Source organism: Phallusia mammillata, chromosome 8 (assembly GCF_965637545.1).
Source record: "Phallusia mammillata chromosome 8, kaPhaMamm4.hap1.1, whole genome shotgun sequence".
Classification (NCBI taxonomy): Eukaryota; Metazoa; Chordata; class Ascidiacea; order Phlebobranchia; family Ascidiidae; genus Phallusia; species Phallusia mammillata.
The window spans coordinates 12,739,593-12,761,308 of record NC_137259.1 but is presented as its reverse complement, the minus strand read 5'-3'; the positions used below and the strand labels follow the sequence as shown (position 1 = coordinate 12,761,308).

Genomic DNA, 21,716 nt, shown 5'->3' with positions numbered 1-21,716 from the left:
GAAGGAAGAAATAAACAAATATTAAAGCATTCATGAATTTATTTTCTGTTATACTACTGTGTGTTCATGTAGCACATGTGGGTGCAGACTTGGCTATTGGTTGTCCCTCCAATATACCACTTTTTATGACAAATGGAACTTACCAAAGTACCAATATTACTGTTGATTTTGAGTCCATGAAATGTAAAAGTTTTGTTGGTTGCTTTGGTCAAGAGCATGAAGATGAAATATCTGGTGATGAAGGTTTGATTTTGCTATGCAGTTACTTTTGTCTTATTGTTTTTTCGAAAATGACTAAAACAAACGTATATATTAGTGCTAGATTTTAATACATATATTTTCTTTAGAAGTACCTCTGCAGTTGTGCCCAGTGGTGGCAACATCTATTGACTATATAACAGTTAAAGGGTTTTCAGAAAATGGTAAGTTTTATCTGCAGGGACTGTATTAACTGTTTTTTGGGCTTTTAAATGAACTGTTTGTTGTGATCAGATGTGGTTGTTCATCTGCACAATGAACTGAGTTTTAATGAATGCAAAATTGATAATGCAACTGCAACGGATTTAAAATCTTTAGACACTCTTCAGCCAATAATGGATTTTTTTAAGTTTGGTCAAAATTTGTTGACCATTATTAACAATGGTAAGTTCTTTCTTTGAATATAGCAATACTTCTCTTATAACTTGCATTGTAAAATTCAGACAATGACAAAATGTGCAGAAATGGATCGAGAATAAATATCACAGTTGTGGAAGTTGATTGTCATGCTGAGGGAGAAATGTGTTTTGGTGAGTATTTTGGCATTTGTATGTTTAGTAATTTGTTTTCTGTGTCATACTAAAGCGTTTTTTGACAAAGGTAATGGAAAATGTGTGCAAAAAGACTCAAAGTTCATGTGTGACTGCAAGAATGGTTGGAGTGGGAATTATTGTGAATTAAAGTTGGATACGTGTTTTAATGAACCCTGTAAAAATGGAGGAACATGTATTGTTGTTAAAACTGGTAAGAAAGTTATTGTTCAGAATCACTAATTTACATGGATTATGGTATTAAAATATAATGTTCATTGTAAATTTGTCTTTGCAGGTTATCGGTGCTTGTGCCCACCTATGTTGACTGGAAGACATTGTGAACTTAGTCTTGCTCCCATGGACTGCACCTCTCAACCATGTAAAAACAATGGGACATGTTTACAAAAAGTAATATGGATTAAGTAGCTATTGTCTAATGCTGTAAAAAAGAGTTTGAGTAGAGTTCTTTTAGCGTGGTGAAAAAACACACTGCAATCACGGAGCCTAAAGTTTATTTTACATTTTGCCTAACACTTGAGTACCTGGTGCTGGTAATATTCTCTGTTTTACTTAATCCAAGGTAGAATTTTTTTCGTAAAAAAATTATAACCGTTCTTAATCTGATTCACTTTGTAATTTTTGTGCAGGATAATGGATATTTATGTTTATGTCCCATTACCTTCACTGGTCGTAACTGTGAGATGGAATTTAAACCAGTTTGTGATGATCTGCATGCAAGCCAATGTGAAAATAATGCTTCCTGCGTTATGGATGGTAATCTACCTGTGTGCATGTGCACATTTGGTTTCACAGGTACTGTATCTGTTTGCCTCCAAATAATAATAATAATACTAAACTTGCTCTTTCATCTGGTTTCTCAGAAAAAAAAGTTTCCAACCCTTTGATCATATGAAAGGTTAAAAATCAGTTTTTTAAAACAGATTTTTAACAAACTAACATCAAAAGTGTATTTCCTATGGGTCAATTAAAGGCTTTGTTTGATTAAACTTTCATTTTCTGATAGTTGTAATATGTTTGCACAATAACTTGTCCTTTTTTATTTGGACTATTGTTTGTGTTATGTGCTTTTAAGTACACCTTTAGTGCTAACATTTTCAGTTTTGTTAGGTAAATACTGTACCAATATCTTGGACCCTTGCACATCAACTCCATGCAAAAATAATGGAACCTGTGAAACAATGAAACAATCATATGAATGCCACTGTTTAGCTGGATTCTATGGCAAGAATTGTGAGAGCAATATTGATTACTGTGCATTAGGATTTTGTCAAAAGGGCTTTAGTGTGGGATGTCACAATATTGGCAATTCTTACTTGTGTGAATGTGCGTTTGGATATACAGGTTAGTGCTGTGTTTTATGTCCAAAACAGTGCAATCCCTATAATCATGGGTATTGTTGTCAGTGTTTTAAACTGTACCTTCAAAACCAGATGAGAAACTGTTTATGGTGATACAGATGAAACCAGTTAATTGCAAGAAAACCTGTTAATTAAGACAAATTAATTTGCGAATTGGAATCCCGATTAACTGGTTTCATAAGTTACAATAGGGGCTGTAAACTAAAATGTTAGATTAACTGCTATGCAATTATCCACATTTGTTTGTAATTTATTGTACCCTGTTTTACGCTAGTAAATTGGCTAAGATAGCTTTTGTCTGAATTATTATTTTCTTTTTTCCAATATTGATGTAGGGCAGAACTGCTCTATTTCATTAAACACATGTGACCCTGAATGTCAAAACAATGGAACTTGTCAAAACCTAATTGGAGACTCATATTGTCTATGTCCACCTTCCTACACAGGGCAACAGTGTGAAGTTAAGGTAAGGTTTACCAAACGTAACATGTTTTGTTATTCATTTGTCTGTTGTTTTTACACAAGCAAAACCTTAAAATTGAAAGTGGCTATCATCGTGTTGTAGATTGATTTTTGTTCATCAATTCCATGTAAAAATGGAAGTACTTGTATAAATGGCACCGATGGATTTATCTGCATTTGTGAAAAAGGTTTTTCTGGAAGACAATGCAATATTAACATTGATGAGTGCTATTCAAACCCTTGCATGAATAATGGTACATGTGAAGACAGGTATTAAATTTTCAAAACAAAGAAAACCTGAATATTTTTTGTTGTACAATTTAGTTACTGTGTTTTGTTTTGTTAATAAAGGCTAAACTCATATGAGTGCATCTGCACCACTGGATTTGAAGGTGCCAAGTGTGAGGTCAACAAAGATCTGTGCCAAAATTTTAATTGCAATAATGGAACATGTCTTGAAACAACTGATGGTGTGTAATTTTTTTCTACTGCATTTGAAACCTTGTGAATCATTTTTTGCAATTTTATTTTTTGTTGTATTCGGTTGAATGTAAGCTTCCTTGCACATTGTAGGCAACCGTGTAACATGTAAGTGCTATGATGGCTTTTCTGGTAACAAATGTGAAGAAAATATCAATGAATGCCAATCAGAGCCATGTCTTAACCATGGACAATGTTTGGATCTAATCAATGGGTATCAGTGTTATTGCAAAAGAGGATATGGAGGTACCAAGTAAAAATATTTTAAGAGCAGAGATACCTGAACGCTTATACTTGTTAGTTATAACGTATCCATACATTTTTTTTGTAAATTTTACCTGTTATAAAATGTGGTAAATTTTACCTGTTATAAAATGTCATTCTTTGTCTGTGGAAAGCAAACTGGATAGTTTTGTAAAATACCCTGTTTTAAAAGTCCTTTGCTACAAACCAATAACCCTAACTATTCAGCCATTTTTTGTAGGAATGCATTGTGAAACCAATATTGATGATTGTATTTCAAATCCCTGTAAAAACAATGCAACATGTATTGATGGAGAAGACAGTTTTCAGTGCTTATGTGGATCTGGATTTTCTGGTAAGCACCTGCACTATCAATTTTATTCATTTGTCACCTAACCTTAAAATATTGTACAGGTCAGTTTTGTTCTTTTGACATTAATGAGTGTCTTCAATTGCCTTGCATAAATGGTGGAACCTGTGTAAATTTTCCTGGTGGTTTCCAGTGTCTTTGTCAGCATGGCTTTAGTGGAGAACTTTGTACTGTGGATGTTGATCTGTGCAAAAACTATAAGAAATGTGTCCATGGCCAATGCGTTGAAACAACGGGTGGTAATGAAGTCTCTTGCAACTGCACAAAGGGATACGCAGGTATTCAAACATGTTTTTTGTTAACTGTAGTAAAATGTTTTTTAAACTACTTTTTTTACTTTTTGATGAATGCAAAACTCATTGAAAAATAAGTTGGGTTGAGTTTATTTCTCTGGTGCGAAAAGGGCACAATCACTTCAAAAACAATTACCATGTCGAAATTAGCTCCCCACTGTTGTTATTGTTTAGTAACTCAAAAAAGTGTAGGGAACAGTTTCAAGATGAGAGCTGAACATGCTGCAGCTGCACCATCTTTTCAACCGAATAGTTATTTTATGTGCACTGTCTTAATATATTTTCGAAGGCTTTTATGACATTGAAGGTAATTACTTTCTATCCTGTTTGTAAAGGCTCTTTCTGTGAGGAAGACATTGATGAATGTGCATCAAGTCCATGTTTAAACAATGGAACATGTGACGATAGAATTGCCATGTACAAGTGTCATTGTCCTAAAGGCTTGACAGGCCACAACTGCCAAGGTAATGTTGATGAATGTCAATCAAACCCATGTGTCAATGGAGGCACCTGTCAAGACCAACTGAATGGTAAATTTATCTATAATGAAGTTTTGTTTACATTCCCTATTACAACTGTATTATTAACTCCGTTTTTAACTAAGGATTCATTGTCTGTGTCAAGATGGTTTTATTGGTGAAACTTGTGACGTAGCTTATGACCCATGTACACATTTGAAACCTTGTCAAAATAACTCATCTTGCATCAATGAAGGATTGGAATATGTATGTTTGTGTTTCCCCGGATTCACAGGTTGGTAGACCTACCACAATTGTTTTTGTCAGAACATCTGCGAAATATGTTAGGTACACAAGACACGGACTTGAATAATAGCTATAATAAAAAGTAAATTGCCAGCGACGTAGAGTAAAACGTATTCATTTTTATTAAAACAGACATTTCAACAAAACTATTGTCATCATCAGTGTAAATCTGCGAAATAAAATGTTTATGTTTATTCCAGATCACTGGCAATTTTGTTTTTAGTTAAGCTATCCTTCAAGTATGTGTCTTGTGTACAACATTATGTACACAAAATTGTATTTTATGGTGTTTAAAATAAATCATACTTTACTTATTGATAATGAAACAGCAAATACATTTATATTTACTTTACTTATTGGGGGGTAATTTTTGATCCTACATTTTTGTTTGTTTCATTGTTTCAAAACAGGACAAAATTGCTCTGAAAATATCGATGACTGTATTAATAACAACTGCAATCATGTTGGTACATTACAATGTGTGGATGGCATTGGATCATACACATGTAAATGCATTGAAGGATTCACAGGAACCTCTTGTGAAGTAGATATCAATGAGTGTGAAGATAATATCTGTAAAAATAACGGGAACTGCACAAATCTATCACCTGGTTTCAGGTAACTAGGTTTTCTTTGTTGGAAGTAGGTTATTAAAACTTGTGTGGGTAAAGATTTTTAAAGTACAGAAGAGTTCAGTTAGTTGTATAACTTGTTTGTTGCATGGTGATTGCATATCTCAACCATTGCCATTGTTGAAAAAAATCATTAATCACATACAAAGCTTGGCAATTTGGTTATGCATGTATCCAGACTTGTCTATAAGTACAGTGTGGCATAAGAAGATAAAAGTTAAATAAATTGCAAAGGTAACACAAAAATGTTCAACCAACTTTGGTTTATTACAACTTGCTTTGTTTCCCGACTGCACAACTTTTTATTACTGATTATGGTATTTTGACTAAAATTGCATGATTGCAAAACATGCAAATACACATTTAAATCGTCCACAACATTTCATAAAACACAATTCTTGTTTTAGGTGCAGTTGTGCACCTGGCTTTCAGGGTGAGGTTTGTGAAATAAATGCTGATGATTGTTTGTCCAATGATTGCAACCTCAACCATGCAATATGTGTTGATGGAGTTAACTCATACACTTGTTATTGCGAAAATGGATTTATTGGTGAAAGGTAAATTTAAAAAAAATATGTCCAAAAAATAATTAAAGATATAGAAGTGTTTTCTCCTCATACATATGTGAATGTACGCTATTATTATTGTTTAAGTAGTATTGAATTTAATATCACTGATGATGGCATGAGTATCATTGAAAAATAAAGCATGACGCTTTTTACGTCTATTTGTGTCGTTATTTTCATCATTAAACTTATGAACAGATCCATATGTAGTGTTCCATAGTAATGAATATTATGGCAAAAAATCTTTAACCATCAAGCTACAAAGCAGGTTATGCTTAAGTATAACTGTTTTTAGAATCAAAATGATAAATTTAAAAAAAATTAACACATTTACCATTTCTACCTAAACGTTAAAACATTTCTGATTATTGCATTTGGGTACAGAAGTGATACCAAACTTTACACTCAGTATTGCAAGCAAATTTTAGATTGAAATAAATCTTCTCCTTTCCAGATGTGATGTTGATATTGATGAATGTAATAGTTCTCCATGTTTACACCAGGCAGAGTGTTTAAATTTAAAGGCCAGATTTGAGTGTCTCTGTAAACCAGGATATATTGGAAAGTTCTGTGAAACTGACATTGATGAATGTTTAAGTAATCCTTGCAAAAATAACGCAATGTAAGTGTTACATGTTGCACATCAAATAAATATAATTTACCTACAAATATATATTTGTTTTTACAAAAAATAAATTTAGTACATAAATTTGAATCAAAGTATTTTATTGTTGTGTTGTTGATAACATTTTGTTAAAGGTGTCAAAATTTGGTAAATGAATATCAGTGTGATTGCTTGCCTGGGTATGATGGAAACTATTGTGAAAATGAAATTGATGAATGTTCCTCAAATCCATGCCAGAGAGAAGGCAGTTGTATAAATTTGATTGCAAGATTTGAATGCTTATGTCCAAGTCCATACAAGGTACATTGAAAAGCAAAAGAGGTTTTTAATTTGATCACATAGTTGTGGTTACATATCTTCATTTCTTTGGCACTTGCAAAAGAGTTTTAAAATTAAAAAAAAATTCTCTTTAATCTAAAGGGTTTACTTTGTGAAAAACTACCGTGCGATGATCCAAACCCTTGCTACAACCAAGCAACTTGTACCAACATTTTAAAAGACCCACATGAAACTGGGAATGAAATCAGAGTACATCAGGGTTATAGCTGCCAGTGCACTCCAGGATTTACAGGTCCACAATGTGTGACTGATATTAAAGAATGCAGGTACTTTACGTACTCATTTTTATGTTAGCACTGTTGTGGTAAAATCTTTTAATCTTTAAAGAATTTGGTAGAATGTCTGTTAATTATGAACTGAATTTTGTCATATAAATGCTTTTTTTTTGATAAAAAATTTTGATATTTTTTACAGCTCCAATCCGTGCAACAGTGGCTTGTGTATTGATGGCTTAAACAAATTTACATGTCTCTGTCCCCCAGGAATTTCGGGTTTGCTTTGTGATCAACCATATGACAATTGTCTGAGTAAGTTTTCAAAATTCCATACCACTTTAATACTCTACAACAAGCTCATTATTTTGACAGAAATCCAATGTGAAAACAACGGAACATGTCAGAATTTTAGTCACACATTTCAATGTACTTGTGAACCGGGGTGGACTGGGGATTATTGTGAACATGAAACTGATGAATGTCTACTTTACAATCCCTGCAAAAATAATGCCACCTGTGTTGATAGACCTTTGGACTACCAGTGTTTGTGTTTGAGTGGTAAGTTATCTGAATGATCCAAGTAATCATCTTATTTTTAATTGTTTCAAGACTGTTTTAAAACATTTAAAAAAAATTCTTTGTTTAAGTTCAGCCAACTCAAGTAAAAACTGTTTTGTTTAGTTTTGTTTTTCAAATGTAAGGAGTTACAAAAACTGAAATGCTTTATTACATAAAGTGTATTATGTAAGCAAATCTATTTCTGTTCCCAAAATATGTCTATTTTGCAGGTTATAGTGGTAAAAATTGCAGCTTGAACATAAATGAGTGTAATTCCAATCCCTGTTTGAACAAAGGAACATGTCTTGATATGTTGGATCACTTTTTATGTAAATGCCTGCCTATGTTTACTGGGAAACTGTGTGAAACAGAGTATGATCCATGTAGTCCCACTAACAACCCTTGTCAAAACAATGCTGCTTGCACAATTGAGAGTGCAGCAGTTGGAATGGTTTGTCAGTGCCCTGCTGGGTATGCAGGTAAATACACTGTGTATAAGATGGAGTTAAATCCCTTTAAGGGCATAACTGTTTTGTTTAGGCATTGACATATTAATGCTTGCTGCTAAAGCTTCAAACAAAACAAAAGTTACATTTTACAAGCCTCATCAAGTGCTGTTCATTTCTCAACATCTAGTTCTGTTGTACAAAATATTGAAAGGAAATACACTTTAATCTTATAACTAATCATACAGAATATATTGTTAAATCAGTATTTGCAGTAGCATTCTCTTGGTGGCCCCATATTTTGTTTTTTTTATTATCTTTTTGTCACATAACTTTTTATGGAGTAAAGGTAATACTAAACTTTTTTGTGGGGTAAAAGTATAAGCTTTACTTAAAGTTTTTGACTATTTTCTCACTGATATATTAATGCTTTTATGATAGGGGTGTTTTGTGAAATCAACATCGATGAATGCATCTCTGCACCTTGCCTAAATGATGGAAAATGTCGAGATGGTATTGGTGGATATATATGCAACTGTCCCACTGGCTTTAATGGGAGACATTGTGAGTCTGAAAGCCACATTTGTGATGAACATCCATGCAAGAATCAAGGAACATGCATTAAAGTGGTACATTCACAATTCAATAAATTATACAAATGTATTGGAAATGGTGCACACTGACTTATAGTATGTGACTAGTGCAGCTGGGGACAAGGAATAGGCCATGTTGACTAGTGTGGACATGTTACTCCTGACAATCATGAGTGTAGTTGAAAGGCTATACTAACCGACACACCCTATGTCTTATTCCCAGCTGCAGTGATAAGGAAGTGTGTGCACTGGCAGCTTACTTATCATTTATTGACTTAATGCTTTTATAACCACATCAGCTGAAATAGAAATAGTTGTTAAATTTGTTTCAGCAAAACAATCAGCATATATGACAAAACATTTTTTTATAAATTGGTGGAAAGTTTTGTGTTTAAGCTTGCTAAAAGGTAGGATATTAAACTACAGATAAAAAGCTATGGACTTTCAAAAATTTGTCTGATGCTAATGTGACAATTTTCAACCCATGTATTGAGTTTGAGTGTTTTTTCATGTTTTTTTTTTCAGGATACCACGTTTCTATGTATTTGTACACCTTCTTTTACTGGCAAAGTTTGTAGTGTTGATGTCAATGAGTGCCACAAGGGGGAGCCATGTAACAATGGTGGAACATGTCTCAATTCATATGGTGGCTTTGTATGTGAATGTCCTGATGGATTTACTGGCCCTTCATGTAATATAGATGTCAATGAATGTTTGTCACAACCTTGTTTGAATAATGGGACATGTGAAGTAAGTGTATATTGTATTTGTAAAGTATTTTATATATATTTCCAATTAATACAAGTATCAAAATACATTGCATCTAATTGCTATAAAGCTGCCCCATATCAAACAAAAACTAATTTTGCATTTTTTCGCAAGTTGACACATAATTGTTTTCCTATTTATAGGATCACCATGGTTATTTTTCATGTAATTGCCTTTTGGGTTTTAATGGCTTTAACTGTGGCACAAACATTGATGACTGTAAGGAAGCAATATGTGAAAACAATTCAACATGTTCTGACAAGGTGCTCATTGTTGAAAGTTGATATATATTTAACCATAAAGTAATTCCTACATGTAGAATGAAAGCATATAACTAAAACCTTTTTTGGAATATGTTTTCATGCATGTGTGTGTTTTACATTGCAGATTGGTGACTATGTGTGTGTGTGTTCTTCTGGTTGGACTGGGCGTTATTGCAATCAGGAAATCAATTACTGTGAGTCATCTCCGTGTATGAACAATGCAACCTGCATATCTGGATTGGGCACATACACCTGTTCATGTCATGAAGGTATAATGTTTTGCCTCACCAACCAAAAAATATATGTCACAGTGTAGAGTCAATTTAATTAATGTAGTTTTTATTGTAATATTTGCTTTCAGTCCATTTTTTACACTGTTAACCCCGTTTCAGTTTCTAACCACTTCTGAACAATTTCTAACCACTTCTGAACATTACCTGAAACTTTTTAACACTGACTTGGGTTATTTTACTCCATGTTATGTACCACTAATGTCATTTTATATGCACCACTTTTTAACTCAATGCTATAATGCTATCTGCCAGTTCCAGAAACAGAATGTAATGGAGCAGTGGATATTCTCAATACCTGATTTAGTTGGAAAATACCACTCGAGACTATAAGTTCGTTATTAGTTTTGAATTTAGGTTTTACAGGAATTGATTGTCAGTTTGATGTTAAAGTGTGTGAAGATGCATTGTTTGGTTCCCAGTGTCAAAACAATGGAACATGTCATGAGGGAGTCGGGTTTGAATTTTACTGTATCTGCAAATCTGGGTTTTCGGTTGGTTTCAATGTAATTAATCAGTTACACTGTATAATTGGTAAGACAAAAACTTTTGCCCATAGGGAACTTTGTGTGAAGTGGATATTGATGAATGTTTATCTGATCCTTGTCAGAACAATGCAACCTGTGAAAACCTGTTCGGTTCTTTCAAATGCAGGTACTCTACTGTAAAAAACTTGTTGTTTATTGTGTAAATATGGTCAAAGTGTTACCAAGCCAACTCCTTTTTAGCTGTCAACTTGGCTACTTTGGTAAGTTCTGTACACAGAGGGCAACACCCTGCATACCAAATCCTTGCAAAAATGATGGAAAGTGCACTCCATTGGGTTTTGATTATAAGTAAGTTTAACTATTTATGTCGGATGCTTTGATATTTCTAAGTAATTAAACTGTTTTGCAGGTGTTTTTGTAAACCTGGATATCATGGAAACAAATGTGAACTGGAAAATGATGACTGCTGGCCAAACACTTGTATAAATGGTGGAGTTTGTGTGATAAATAGCAGCACTGCTTTTTGCCAATGCACAGGAGGCTACACTGGTCAATCATGCCAAATAATTGTTAGCACCAAACATCACCTAAATCAAACTGGTTTACCAGTAGATCCCACTGTTCAACAAATTAGTTGGTATAATATGTCTAGCAAGACAGATTTTGATTTAAACATGTCAACACAGGCTTTTCCGTTGGAAGTACTGAATACTAGAGAAGTTGCAATTGGGACACAAAGTGCACTGGTTACTGCAGAAACCACTGAACAAACACCATTTAACACCAGAAATGTCGTTATGACTACAACCAGTGACCCAGTGACTACAAAAACTAAATCGATCACCATGGAAGGTGTACTTATGACAGTGCAAAGTGCACTTGTCACAACGAAAGTTCCAACCACAGCACTGGAAGCAGAACAAACTGACTCTGTTGAAACTGAAAGTGCATCTGCAACCACCCCAAGAACATCATTTACCACCCAACTAACACCAGAGACCACAGAAAGTCCCCCAGCAACTAACTTTGTCTCTTCAGAAAGTGCATTTCTAACAATGCAAAGTGTACATGCCACAACAAAAACTGCAACCCGAGCACAAGAGATTCAAGACGAAATTGTTACAGAAATTGCACCATATAATTCACTAGCAACAGAACAAAACTCAGCTGACACCGAAAGTGCATTTGTAACCATCCCAAGTGCATCTTTCACAACCCATGATACACCAGTAACAACAGAATCCACAGTGACAGTGTCGATACCAAGTGTGCAAGTAGCACCACACACCATATCAATTACTACAGAAAGTATGGTGGTGGCCACTGAAACTACACCAGTGCGTGGACAAAATACATCAGCTACTGCAGAAAGTACACAATTAGTCACACAAAGTGCAACTTCAGCAAAACAAAGTTCATCAACACTTGTAGAAGGAACACCACCACTGACAACTTCATTTGAACCAGTGACTACAGAAAGTACACTGATAACCACATCAAGCACACCAGTGCTAGCATCTTATGAAAAAATCAATAGCAATAAAACAGACATACCAGATGTTGAGACCTCTACTCTAGAAACAATATCCCTAAACCCTACTACTCCTTTTCAAAGAAACAATACTGTTTCTACAACAAGGAATGCCTCAAGTGAATTCAATGTCTCTTTTCCCAGTGTAAGTGTTACAACTAGTGGAAAAACAAACAATAAAACAAACATTGCCATGTTTTATAGGAATAACAGTAACACAGGTCAAAGCATTTTTAATGACAGTGAATATACCACAACTGCTTTACTGGATACTGAATCCACTACACAAGCACCTACTGATACACAAACAGAACCTTTAACAACTTTTGGGTTAAGCACTTCAAGTGTGGCAGAGAATATTTCACTAGCTACAAATAATGAAGATGACAGTTTTCTGGAAACATCTACAGAGAGTACAAGTTTGTTGGCTTCGGATGTCACATTAATATCAAACCAAAGCTTACCAAAAGGTGTAAATAATTCTAAAATCCCAAAATTAATGACAACAACTATGAATTCTTCTGACTCGGCACTCCCAGCATCAGTAACTCCACCCATTTTTAATATCACTTTGCATGAAACATCAGACATACCTACAAATGAAAGTCAACCATTGGATGCCAATTTTAATAGAATTGAAGATACACCTAAGAATGACAGTCTGCCTTTTGATACCAGTACAGACATGAAAAATAATAAAACTGAAATTAAACTTGGCACCAACCTTGATTTGGATGAGGTGTCAAAAGCCAATAGCTCCAATGATGTTGTGGAATTTCCCCGAATACCAAAGTTTGGTTATTCCAATGGTTCTCACGAACCGACTCTTAATCTAGCAACACCTCAAAATCATTCTTCAAAAATAGTGTTAGGTGATTTGTCACCAAGTACTGAAAATGGAAACCATAGTTTTTTTGACTTGAAAAATCACACAAAAAGTGCCAAAGTGGGATCAGATATCAAGATGCTCTTTTCCAAGCCTTTTTCCAACTCAAATGAGACAAATAGTTCTGTACCATTTTTAACAGAGCAAAAACCTGAAAAAAATATTGAAGTCAAGAAATCTGGCATTGAGCGTGAAAAAATCTTAAACACAACTCATTTGGACAAAATTTTGGAAAACAGAAATGAAGCCGCAAAAAGCAACAAAACTGTTACACCATTTTCAACTGATAATAGTAGCTCCAAGTTTGAAACAGTTCCATACACTTTTCCAGGCAATCCTGGGCCTTCTGTAGAAAAAGAAAAATATAAAGTACCAATTTTAAATGCAAAAGATGCATGTTCTTCTGAACCCTGTGGACATGGTGGACATTGTATTATGAATTATCTTGGCAAGGAAGGATTTCACTGCTTCTGCAGGCCTGGTTTTGTAGGTTTGTACAAAGTTCCTTTTTTAATGTAGCTTCTAAACAACAAAATAACCAGTCATTTACAACTAAAAAGACTAACAAACATTTAACCGTAATCATTTAGTTATGAGTGACTTAAATTACTATTTATATTCAATTTTATCACAGGTGATCTATGTGACAAAGAGGTAGCTAAGCCAGAATTTACAAAAGAATCATGTTTGGTTTTTGCTTCAGAAACCTATGATAATCTAGACATGTTTCTTTCCATTGTTCTTCACTCTGATATAAATGGCACCAACCTTTTGTATGGAAAGGTAAACTCATGAAAATTGTAATAAAAACGACTTGTGTTTTTCGTTTTTCAACTTTACACCTTGGAATAGTGATCACTAAAATATTGACTGTGGTTTAGGATGAAACACAAACTGCTGTCGTGCACTTGTACATTATGGATAACTACATTACTTACACTTCTACATGCAAAGGGAAGGAACTCAAACTTGTAGACAGATCGAGAAAACTAGTCAAGGGCTTTCAATACAACATATCCTTGATGTAAGACTTTGTGTTCATAGTGTTTTATGGTGTGTGGTAAAAAAAAATTTTTTTGCACTTAAATAACTGTTTTGATTTTAAAAGAAAAATATGTAATGTTTTGCAGACACAATCTAAGCTCTTGTTTTGTGATTCTTGTGGTGAATTCTGGCCCTCCAGTTTCACAAAGCTTAGAACTTTCAACAAACTCCCCACACAAAGCTATGAGTGTTTATCTTGGTAAGCTGTAAAATATCTTCAAATCTTACTGACCGGGAAAAACATACTTATAACGATTGTTTATCTGGGAAGATATTTTAATCGTAAAAGTTTTACTTCTCTGAAATTAATTATTATTTGTATTTTAGGTTGCTTTCCTGGTAATCAATCAGATACCAGAGGACTGAACAACTTTGAAGGATGCATTTCTGATTTTACTATAAATGGTGTCAAATTTCTTTCTGCATATGCAGTTGTATCCCATCAGATATCAGAATGCAGGTAGAAAACTTTTTCGGCAATTGTGGTAGGATTTGTATAAACTTGGTTTAACTCCCAAATAGATTTTTTTTCACTAAATAAGATACAGTTTAAAGTAGCATTTTATTTTAGCCTTTTTTGTAAATTTATGTGGAATTAATCTCAAAGCAAATGTCTGCAGTTCTGGTATTGGGTTCTGGTGGTTTCAAAATTTAAACATATTTTGTCATGCGTTTTAGAATATCTGGCAAAGCACCAAGCTGCTTTGGTGAAAAGTGCAAAAATGGGGGAACATGCCTTGAAAGTAAAGTTAAAAGTTGGACATGTAAATGTCAATTCCCATACATAGGACCAACTTGTGAAGAACTACACTGTTTTGTGACACCATGCAAAAACAAGGCAACTTGCGTTGAAACCGGTAATCTAATCTGCAAATTTTTGACTTAAACACTAACTGGTTTATAGGCTGTTTTTGCATTATTGAAAAAATGCTTGTTAATCATTAAACCTGTTGCTAAACTCTAAACAACTTTGTACTTTTTCAAAATCCATGAAAAAATAATTTGAAGGTATTGGCAATCTAACTTGTCTATGTGCATTTGGTTGGAAAGGAAAATTTTGTGAAGAGAAAGATAAGAGTCTGCAGGAAACTGAAGCTTGGCACTTTGCTGGTCTGGTGATGAATTTTCCCTCATATTTGTCCTTTCCCACTCCTATGGGATTACAGCAAGAGTTTGAGATTAGGTTGGTGTGATATCTGTGCAAAGTTTTTTTGCATGAAAAAACCCTTTCATCCAAAACTTTTTTTCGACGAAAGCTGCACTAACTTTTTTTCAATGTAGATGCTTGTTTTTTTGTGCTTCTTTAAACTTTAAGTTGCTCATCGTATTATTTCCTATTCAGGATTAAGTTTGTCCAATCTAATCCGAACAGTGATGCACTACTACTGTTGGCAGGTGACGTTTCATCAAGTCGTCAAAGTGATTACCTGATCCTTGTGATAAAAGATGGACAACTAGTATTCGAGTAAGCATGCAAGCACCATATTATTTTTTTGCATTCTGTGCTGTGCTTATCATATCTCCGGTCGATCGTTTTTGCAGGTTTGATCTTGGTCATGGTACAGTTCAGCTTGTTTTGCCGATTTCAGCTTCAATTTCGAAAGTAAACAAGCTAGTGGCGACACGCAAGGGACAGGTGGCGAGCCTAATGCTTAACAATCAGGTAAGATTCCAATATGCAAACAATTTTGTAACGAAATAGTATGACCAAGGTTGGGCTACAAACCTATTTGTACTCATGTAAATTCGATTTAGCGCGATTAATCAGTGAAAAACTGTTCGAAGAATGTTGCGAGTTGTGTGTGGAGATCAACAAAATGTTAACACTTGCTAGTATTTGAACATCGTAATAAGCCATAGACGCTCCAACTTTACCTATTTGAAACCAAAAAGCGTTTTTTAACGCGTAAATGTGTGATTCTGCATCTTTCCCTCTTCTGTAATGTGATATGTTATTGACATACGAAGTATAGCCGCTTTGGCTGATGTAGAGCAAAACTAGGCATCAAAACAAAATTATTTTTTCCCAATCAAATACCTTTATTTTATATAGGTCACCAATGGATCTTCACCTGGCTTTTTTGAAGATCTCGATTTACCGCAAAATTCGTCTTTGTATATCGGTGGCATGGAAACCGGTTTGTTGACCAATCGGAATCCATTAGCCTCCTCTTATTCCTACTTCAACCCATTTCAAGGTTGTATTTATTACGTGAGGATACAAACTAAACAGAGGATTAAATCATGTCAGGGAAATCGCAATACTGAGACGGAATGGCTTGAACTAATGCAACAAAAAGGTGCGAACCGAATCTTAAATGTTTTACCTATAGTTCTATATCAGACAGGGGTGCACAACCTTTTCGCCATGAAGGTCGCATTAGAGGTCCATATTTTACCAACGGCCGCCAAGTGTCCTCATGTCATGTTTTTCATTTATATACTTATGATGTAAAGATGTAGGATTTATCGTAAAGATGTAGGATTTATAATATCTCTATTGGTGCCTAAAAGTCCAGATAGATGTTTACTTTATCTATTTAACAAGGATAAAGCAGTATTCGTTGATGTGTGCTTTTGAAACTTTTAGATGTCATTTCTGGCCGCGGTGTCACAACTTGTCCTATAACAGAAATATGTCGCCCCAATCCGTGTGAAAATCAAGCTCGTTGCCAAGCTAATCGCAATGGCTTTGAGTGTCTATGCAACAAACCGTGGAAGGGCGTGTATTGTGACGAGCCGACAAGTCCCTGTGACGTCAAACCGTGTCATAATGGTGGTACTTGTGTGACGTTTGAATCTGGGTTTCAGTGTGTGTGCACCATTGGTTGGTCAGGATCAGATTGTACCACGGTTAGTGTGCCAAACTGCTTTGCTCTTTTAACGAACAAGTGTGACAAGTGTATAAGTCACTTGCTTAACATTCACCGAAAATTTTAATCTGCCAACATTCCATGGCCATTTCGCTGTAGCGAGATGAATAGCTTTCGCCTAATGACAAATAAAGCGTAATTTATTAAGAAGGAATATTTGTTTCGCAAGGCTATCACGATTGGCGATCCGTTCTTCACTGGAAAATCATGGATGCGAATAAGTTCTTTGAATTTGAGACGGGAAACACAAATTCGTCTTCAGTTTAAACCATGGACAGACGAAAATGGTTTGCTTTTTTACATGGACGACGAACAAAATCGGTAAATGAACAATCCCATTTAAAAATTAATGCAAATGCAACGTTTAGTGACAAAAAATTGTTTTGGTCAAAATCTACAGAAACAACTGTGATTTTTTGAGTTTGTCAATACACGAAAGAAATGTTATGTTGAGATTAAACCTCGGTCAAGGTTCACTGCTTTCTATACATACCGATTTGCAAGTGGAAAGGGACACGTGGCACGAGGTAATTTGTTGAATGCGAATAATTAAACAGCACAACAAAAAAATGCTTGTTTCTGATTCAGGTAAACATATGGCGAGTGCGTAACAAAGCGAAGATTAAAGTATGGCGAATAGGCGAAGATAGCACAGGTATGTTTTTTTTAGTTATGGGTCCCCTTTCCAAGAAGGGGATACATATATTTTTTTTCTGTCTAACACTGGTTTGTTATACGCGTTTGGTCAAGAAAGAGTGCTTCAAATTTATTCAAATTTGGACAGATGTTAGTTATTTATCCAAATTTTATCCTCCTGAAGTTTGACCCCGAATGACAGTACATGATCTACAAAAATAAAAAGTTTGCCTTAATCGGCCAAATGGTTACCTTTACAGCCCATATTATGTGTACACTGTCAGTTAGATAGAAGTCTCAAGGGAGTACTGGTTTACGATTAAGGCGGTTAAATGCAGGGCGGGAGAGCTCAGCGCAGGTAAGTTTTACACATTACCAAAACCATAGTTTCTTAAATTCATTGTGCTTCTAGTCAAGGCCAAGGCAACACTGCACAGAGCAGTCGTGCCGTTACAGCCCAACGATCGCCAATTCTCACGTTTAGCTGGGCAAATGGGTGAATTAAAACTTTGGTTACCAAGGTTAAAATACTTGTGTAAAACCGTTCACACAAAACCATTTTCTTACAAGCTGCAAGCATTGAAGGCAATGCACACAACGAGATGATGTCATTGGACGTTTCATCACATTTCTATGTAGGAGGTCACCCGAAACTTGACTACGTTGACGAACGAGCAACTTTGCATGATACACGTGGATTTCAAGGTTATTTGTCAATTTTGTTTTCAGCAAAATTGATTCTTTATGCTTGCAATTTGTAAACGATTTTATCGAAAGACAAATTGTACAAAGTAAAGTTGTTTACATGCGTATATTATTGGGCACTAAGATTTTAATTTTGTTGTTCACTCCTATGTATAAGAAGGCTATGTATTTTTTTAAATATTAGGCCTTTGAAACATTGGCAGTAGATCAACAGTACAAGGTCTAATATAAAAACAAGCCTAAAATAGGCACGAAAGTTGGTTTCATTAACGTAAACGATGACATAAATGTGGCTAAGTTTAAAGTCAGGCAATCCCGACCGGCTAACAGCATTTTTTGGCGCAGGTTGCATACGTGACTTATCGGTCAATAATCAGTCGTACGATTTATCACGTGACCCTGGTGTCCACGTGATCGACCGTGACATCACAGACCGAGTGATCGAAATTTCTGGTGCCGACGTTGGATCTTGCAATGGTTCGCCTTGTGGGTCCCAAACTTGCCACAACAGCGCAAAATGCGAAGAAATTAACGGTCACTGTAAGTTCCAACTTCAGTCGGTAAAAGCGAAGAACTTTTTAACGTGGAACGCCATTCTTCGATTTTTTTTACATAGATCAATGCATTTGCATTTCGGACTGGACCGGCCGAAGGTGCGATACGTACTTACCATGTGTAAGTCTATGTCATAGCAATTCAACATGCGTTGCGCCGTCTAAAAAGGCATCGGCGGAATGTCTCTGCACATGGGGATGGCAAGGGAGGTACTGCGAAAACTCTATTCAAGACATAACATCTCGAGGACCAGTTCGGTTTGGACATGATTCGGTAGTTAGGTAATCTCCGAAAAAGTTATTTACCTGCTTAGGTTTCTTCTGTTGTTCGACAGCACCTGCATATTAGGTGCCTACAACTAAAATGTGTGTATTTTTAAAGATTGCGTTGGTTCTGTGTTTAGATTCGACCAGAACCCAACCTTGTACCAAGCAAACACCTCTCAAAATCTCTTGACTTTCGACTTTCAGACATCCAGTTTGGACGGGATGATCTTGTGGTTAGGGAGGGCGTGGTCATCACAAGATGATTACATGTCTATTGGAATTTACGAGGGAAAGGTCAAGGTACAACATGAGCTTATATGAAAATGTCGTTTGTCTGTTTTACATCGGTATTTTGAAATATCACATTATTTTGAACGATGTCGGCTATTTCATCATTATCGCTTTAGTGCGGTATTTTTACCGTATAATAATTTTATTGTAGCTATTGTCTCATGACAGTATCATCGTGTATTCTTACAGTAGTTCAATTACAGGTGTTTATTAACAATGTGATTATAGCAAAAGTGATATCAGGTCAGGGTTGGGGTACATAACGATGTATTTAAAATCGCGCAAAAATGTAAAAAATATTCACATGATGAAATTACAGTGAGATATTTTGGACTATTTTAGGTTTCAGACATTTGACAAATCTAAAATACCTACGCTTCACCAAGGTTAACTCTAATCTATGCTTGTTACTCTGTTGCAGGTTGCAATGCAGCTTGGTCCATCCTTTGATTACAACGTCGTTGCCAAAACAGGTGAGACGTTTAACGATGGCGTTTGGCACTCGGTGGCGCTCAAGAGAATAGGCCGCCATATTAATTTGTCGCTGGATGGTAAAGAAAAGTTGAACCTAACAGTCAAGGTGGGAATATGTTACCACTAAAAATTGTTTGTTTTTTCTTGCCACAGCCTAATAGTTTCATTTAGACGTTTTACTCTAGTAAAATGCCTTGTATTTTATAGTGTGTAAACTCTACTTAGTGCAACTTGATGCTTTACATAACGCAGACCAATTATTCACAACTGAACGAGGCCAATTCACTATTTATTGGAAGTTTTGGCCGCGAGGTGTCAGTCTTGAGTCGATCCATTGGTTTGTTTACTGCTCCTTTCAACGGTTGTATGCGTATCTTCCGTATGGACGGAAATTTGCTGCGATGGAACGAAGCTTCGGTTCTTGAAAATCTACTTTCATGTTAATATGCGTATTTGCACTTGATAGTACATTCATTGGCCGAAAACCGATGCGGGGAAAAACAATTGCCCCTTAACCTGCTGTCCTGTTAGAATGCCAGTCACAGAAAAAGGTTAGCTCGAAAATGTTTGGGATTTTATCTACTGACTGGTATTTGTATCGGTGGTCGGATTCAAATTTTTTGTCAGTCGGTTCTATCACAAAAGTCATATTGTTCAACCGGTTCTGTAACAAAAAGTCCATGCACAGTAACCAGTATAGCCAACCGGTGATCTCATAAAATTTCGTGAGACGGTTCTGTAGAATTGCGCAAACCGACTGAATCCCACCACTGTGTGTATGCACTAAACTCGTCAGATGGGCCCTTTCCTGTAAAACTGTATTTGCAGTTATGAGTGCTTTATAAACCTACAACGAATCGGGTGATTTATTTTTGCCTCTTTCTCCTTGTACACAATTATGACAGTATCTTTTAAACCAGAATCTTCCAGCTCGTTGCTTGGTGGATGAAGACTAAAATGAACCTTATGTCTATTGATTAAAGTTCATGAAACTTTAAGTCATTCGTCCTTAAGAATTTAAGACATGTTTATTTCGCCTTTACTGCACCATCAATATCTATAAGCAAGCAGAAAGATATCAATTGGTAAATCAGCATACATTAAACAACTGTGTTCATAATTAAGTTTAAACTGTGTTTTATTGTTTATTTGTTTCATATCCAACCACTGTTTTATCTTTGCAAATACGTTTTATCTTTAGTGTCGTTTCAAAAAGCAGCAAAATTGTAATTGAGTAACCTGAGAATTTCTTTTTGTAATGTTGTGCACGATTTAACGGTGTTGGGAATATTTGCGGCATGTTTTACAAATTATGAAACGTTCTTCCAAAATCTTTACTTTTAACGCGAAATAAACTGTTTCTTTTTACAGCGACGTTGATGTTTGTGAAAAAAAATTTGACAACTAAGCACCGAACGCAGTCATTTTTGAGGCGTTGTGGAGTTATGTAGCACATCGATGGGCTGGAGATAGCAAAGCCGCTGAAATTATCAGCTAGCATATAGCATTACACGGTATACCTGTACACATACGAGCGTTCCGATTTGTTAACGTGTGTTCGGCACGCGTAAATGCTTGTTTGTTTTAATATGCGCACGCTAGCAACAAGCAGGACAAATCAGATCGCTCGCTAAGGTTCGGATGTGACGTTTTCCCCCGTTACAGGGCCGTTTCCTGCATCGCAGAATCCGATTGTCTTCGTTCGTACGTCGGTACCGCCGCGCGGTTTGGTATGTGTAATACATAACCTGTATTATGCTTGTAAGGATTCTCTTTGTTACAAACGCTGTATAATACCCGAGCAAAGTTTTTATTTAACTTAGTTGCAACTTTGGACAGCTTTTTTGTTTTAGCCAGGCAACAAATTTACCAATAGTCGCTTGATCTTGT

At 35.4% G+C, this 21,716-nt stretch overlaps 1 protein-coding gene across 1 annotated transcript; it reads left to right on the top strand.

Moving 5' to 3' along the window:
- Positions 1-499: 499 nt before the first annotated feature.
- Positions 500-21,200, top strand: LOC145205543 (uncharacterized). Its single transcript, XM_080078276.1, has 49 exons — positions 500-642; positions 702-788; positions 859-1,002; positions 1,087-1,199; positions 1,439-1,604; positions 1,920-2,153; positions 2,506-2,636; positions 2,736-2,902; positions 2,984-3,102; positions 3,206-3,358; positions 3,597-3,710; positions 3,770-4,003; positions 4,354-4,573; positions 4,623-4,771; positions 5,193-5,400; positions 5,822-5,971; positions 6,435-6,602; positions 6,740-6,905; positions 7,026-7,210; positions 7,359-7,471; positions 7,532-7,717; positions 7,948-8,196; positions 8,605-8,792; positions 9,282-9,506; positions 9,668-9,787; positions 9,912-10,056; positions 10,435-10,571; positions 10,637-10,731; positions 10,806-10,913; positions 10,975-13,472; positions 13,617-13,765; positions 13,864-14,006; positions 14,113-14,225; positions 14,354-14,486; positions 14,705-14,883; positions 15,035-15,209; positions 15,369-15,491; positions 15,569-15,689; positions 16,080-16,326; positions 16,617-16,879; positions 17,069-17,220; positions 17,300-17,426; positions 17,488-17,554; positions 18,106-18,240; positions 18,586-18,780; positions 18,857-19,076; positions 19,199-19,361; positions 19,774-19,932; positions 20,079-21,200. The coding sequence occupies exons 1-49, from the start codon at positions 594-596 to the stop codon at positions 20,268-20,270; spliced, it is 10,077 nt and encodes a 3,358-aa protein (XP_079934402.1). The 5' UTR covers positions 500-593; the 3' UTR covers positions 20,271-21,200.
- The last annotated feature ends 516 nt before the right edge of the window (positions 21,201-21,716 follow it).

What these genes read in the sequence shown, in the direction of transcription:
- LOC145205543 (XM_080078276.1), top strand. Translation starts at nt 594, where the DNA reads ATGGATTTTTTTAAGTTTGGTCAAAATTTGTTGACCATTATTAACAAT. An exon ending in ATGTGGATCTGGATTTTCTG is followed by an intron (nt 3,711 to 3,769) that starts GTAAGCACCTGC and finishes AATATTGTACAG; the next exon opens with GTCAGTTTTGTTCTTTTGAC. An exon ending in TATGTCCAAGTCCATACAAG is followed by an intron (nt 6,906 to 7,025) that starts GTACATTGAAAA and finishes TTTAATCTAAAG; the next exon opens with GGTTTACTTTGTGAAAAACT.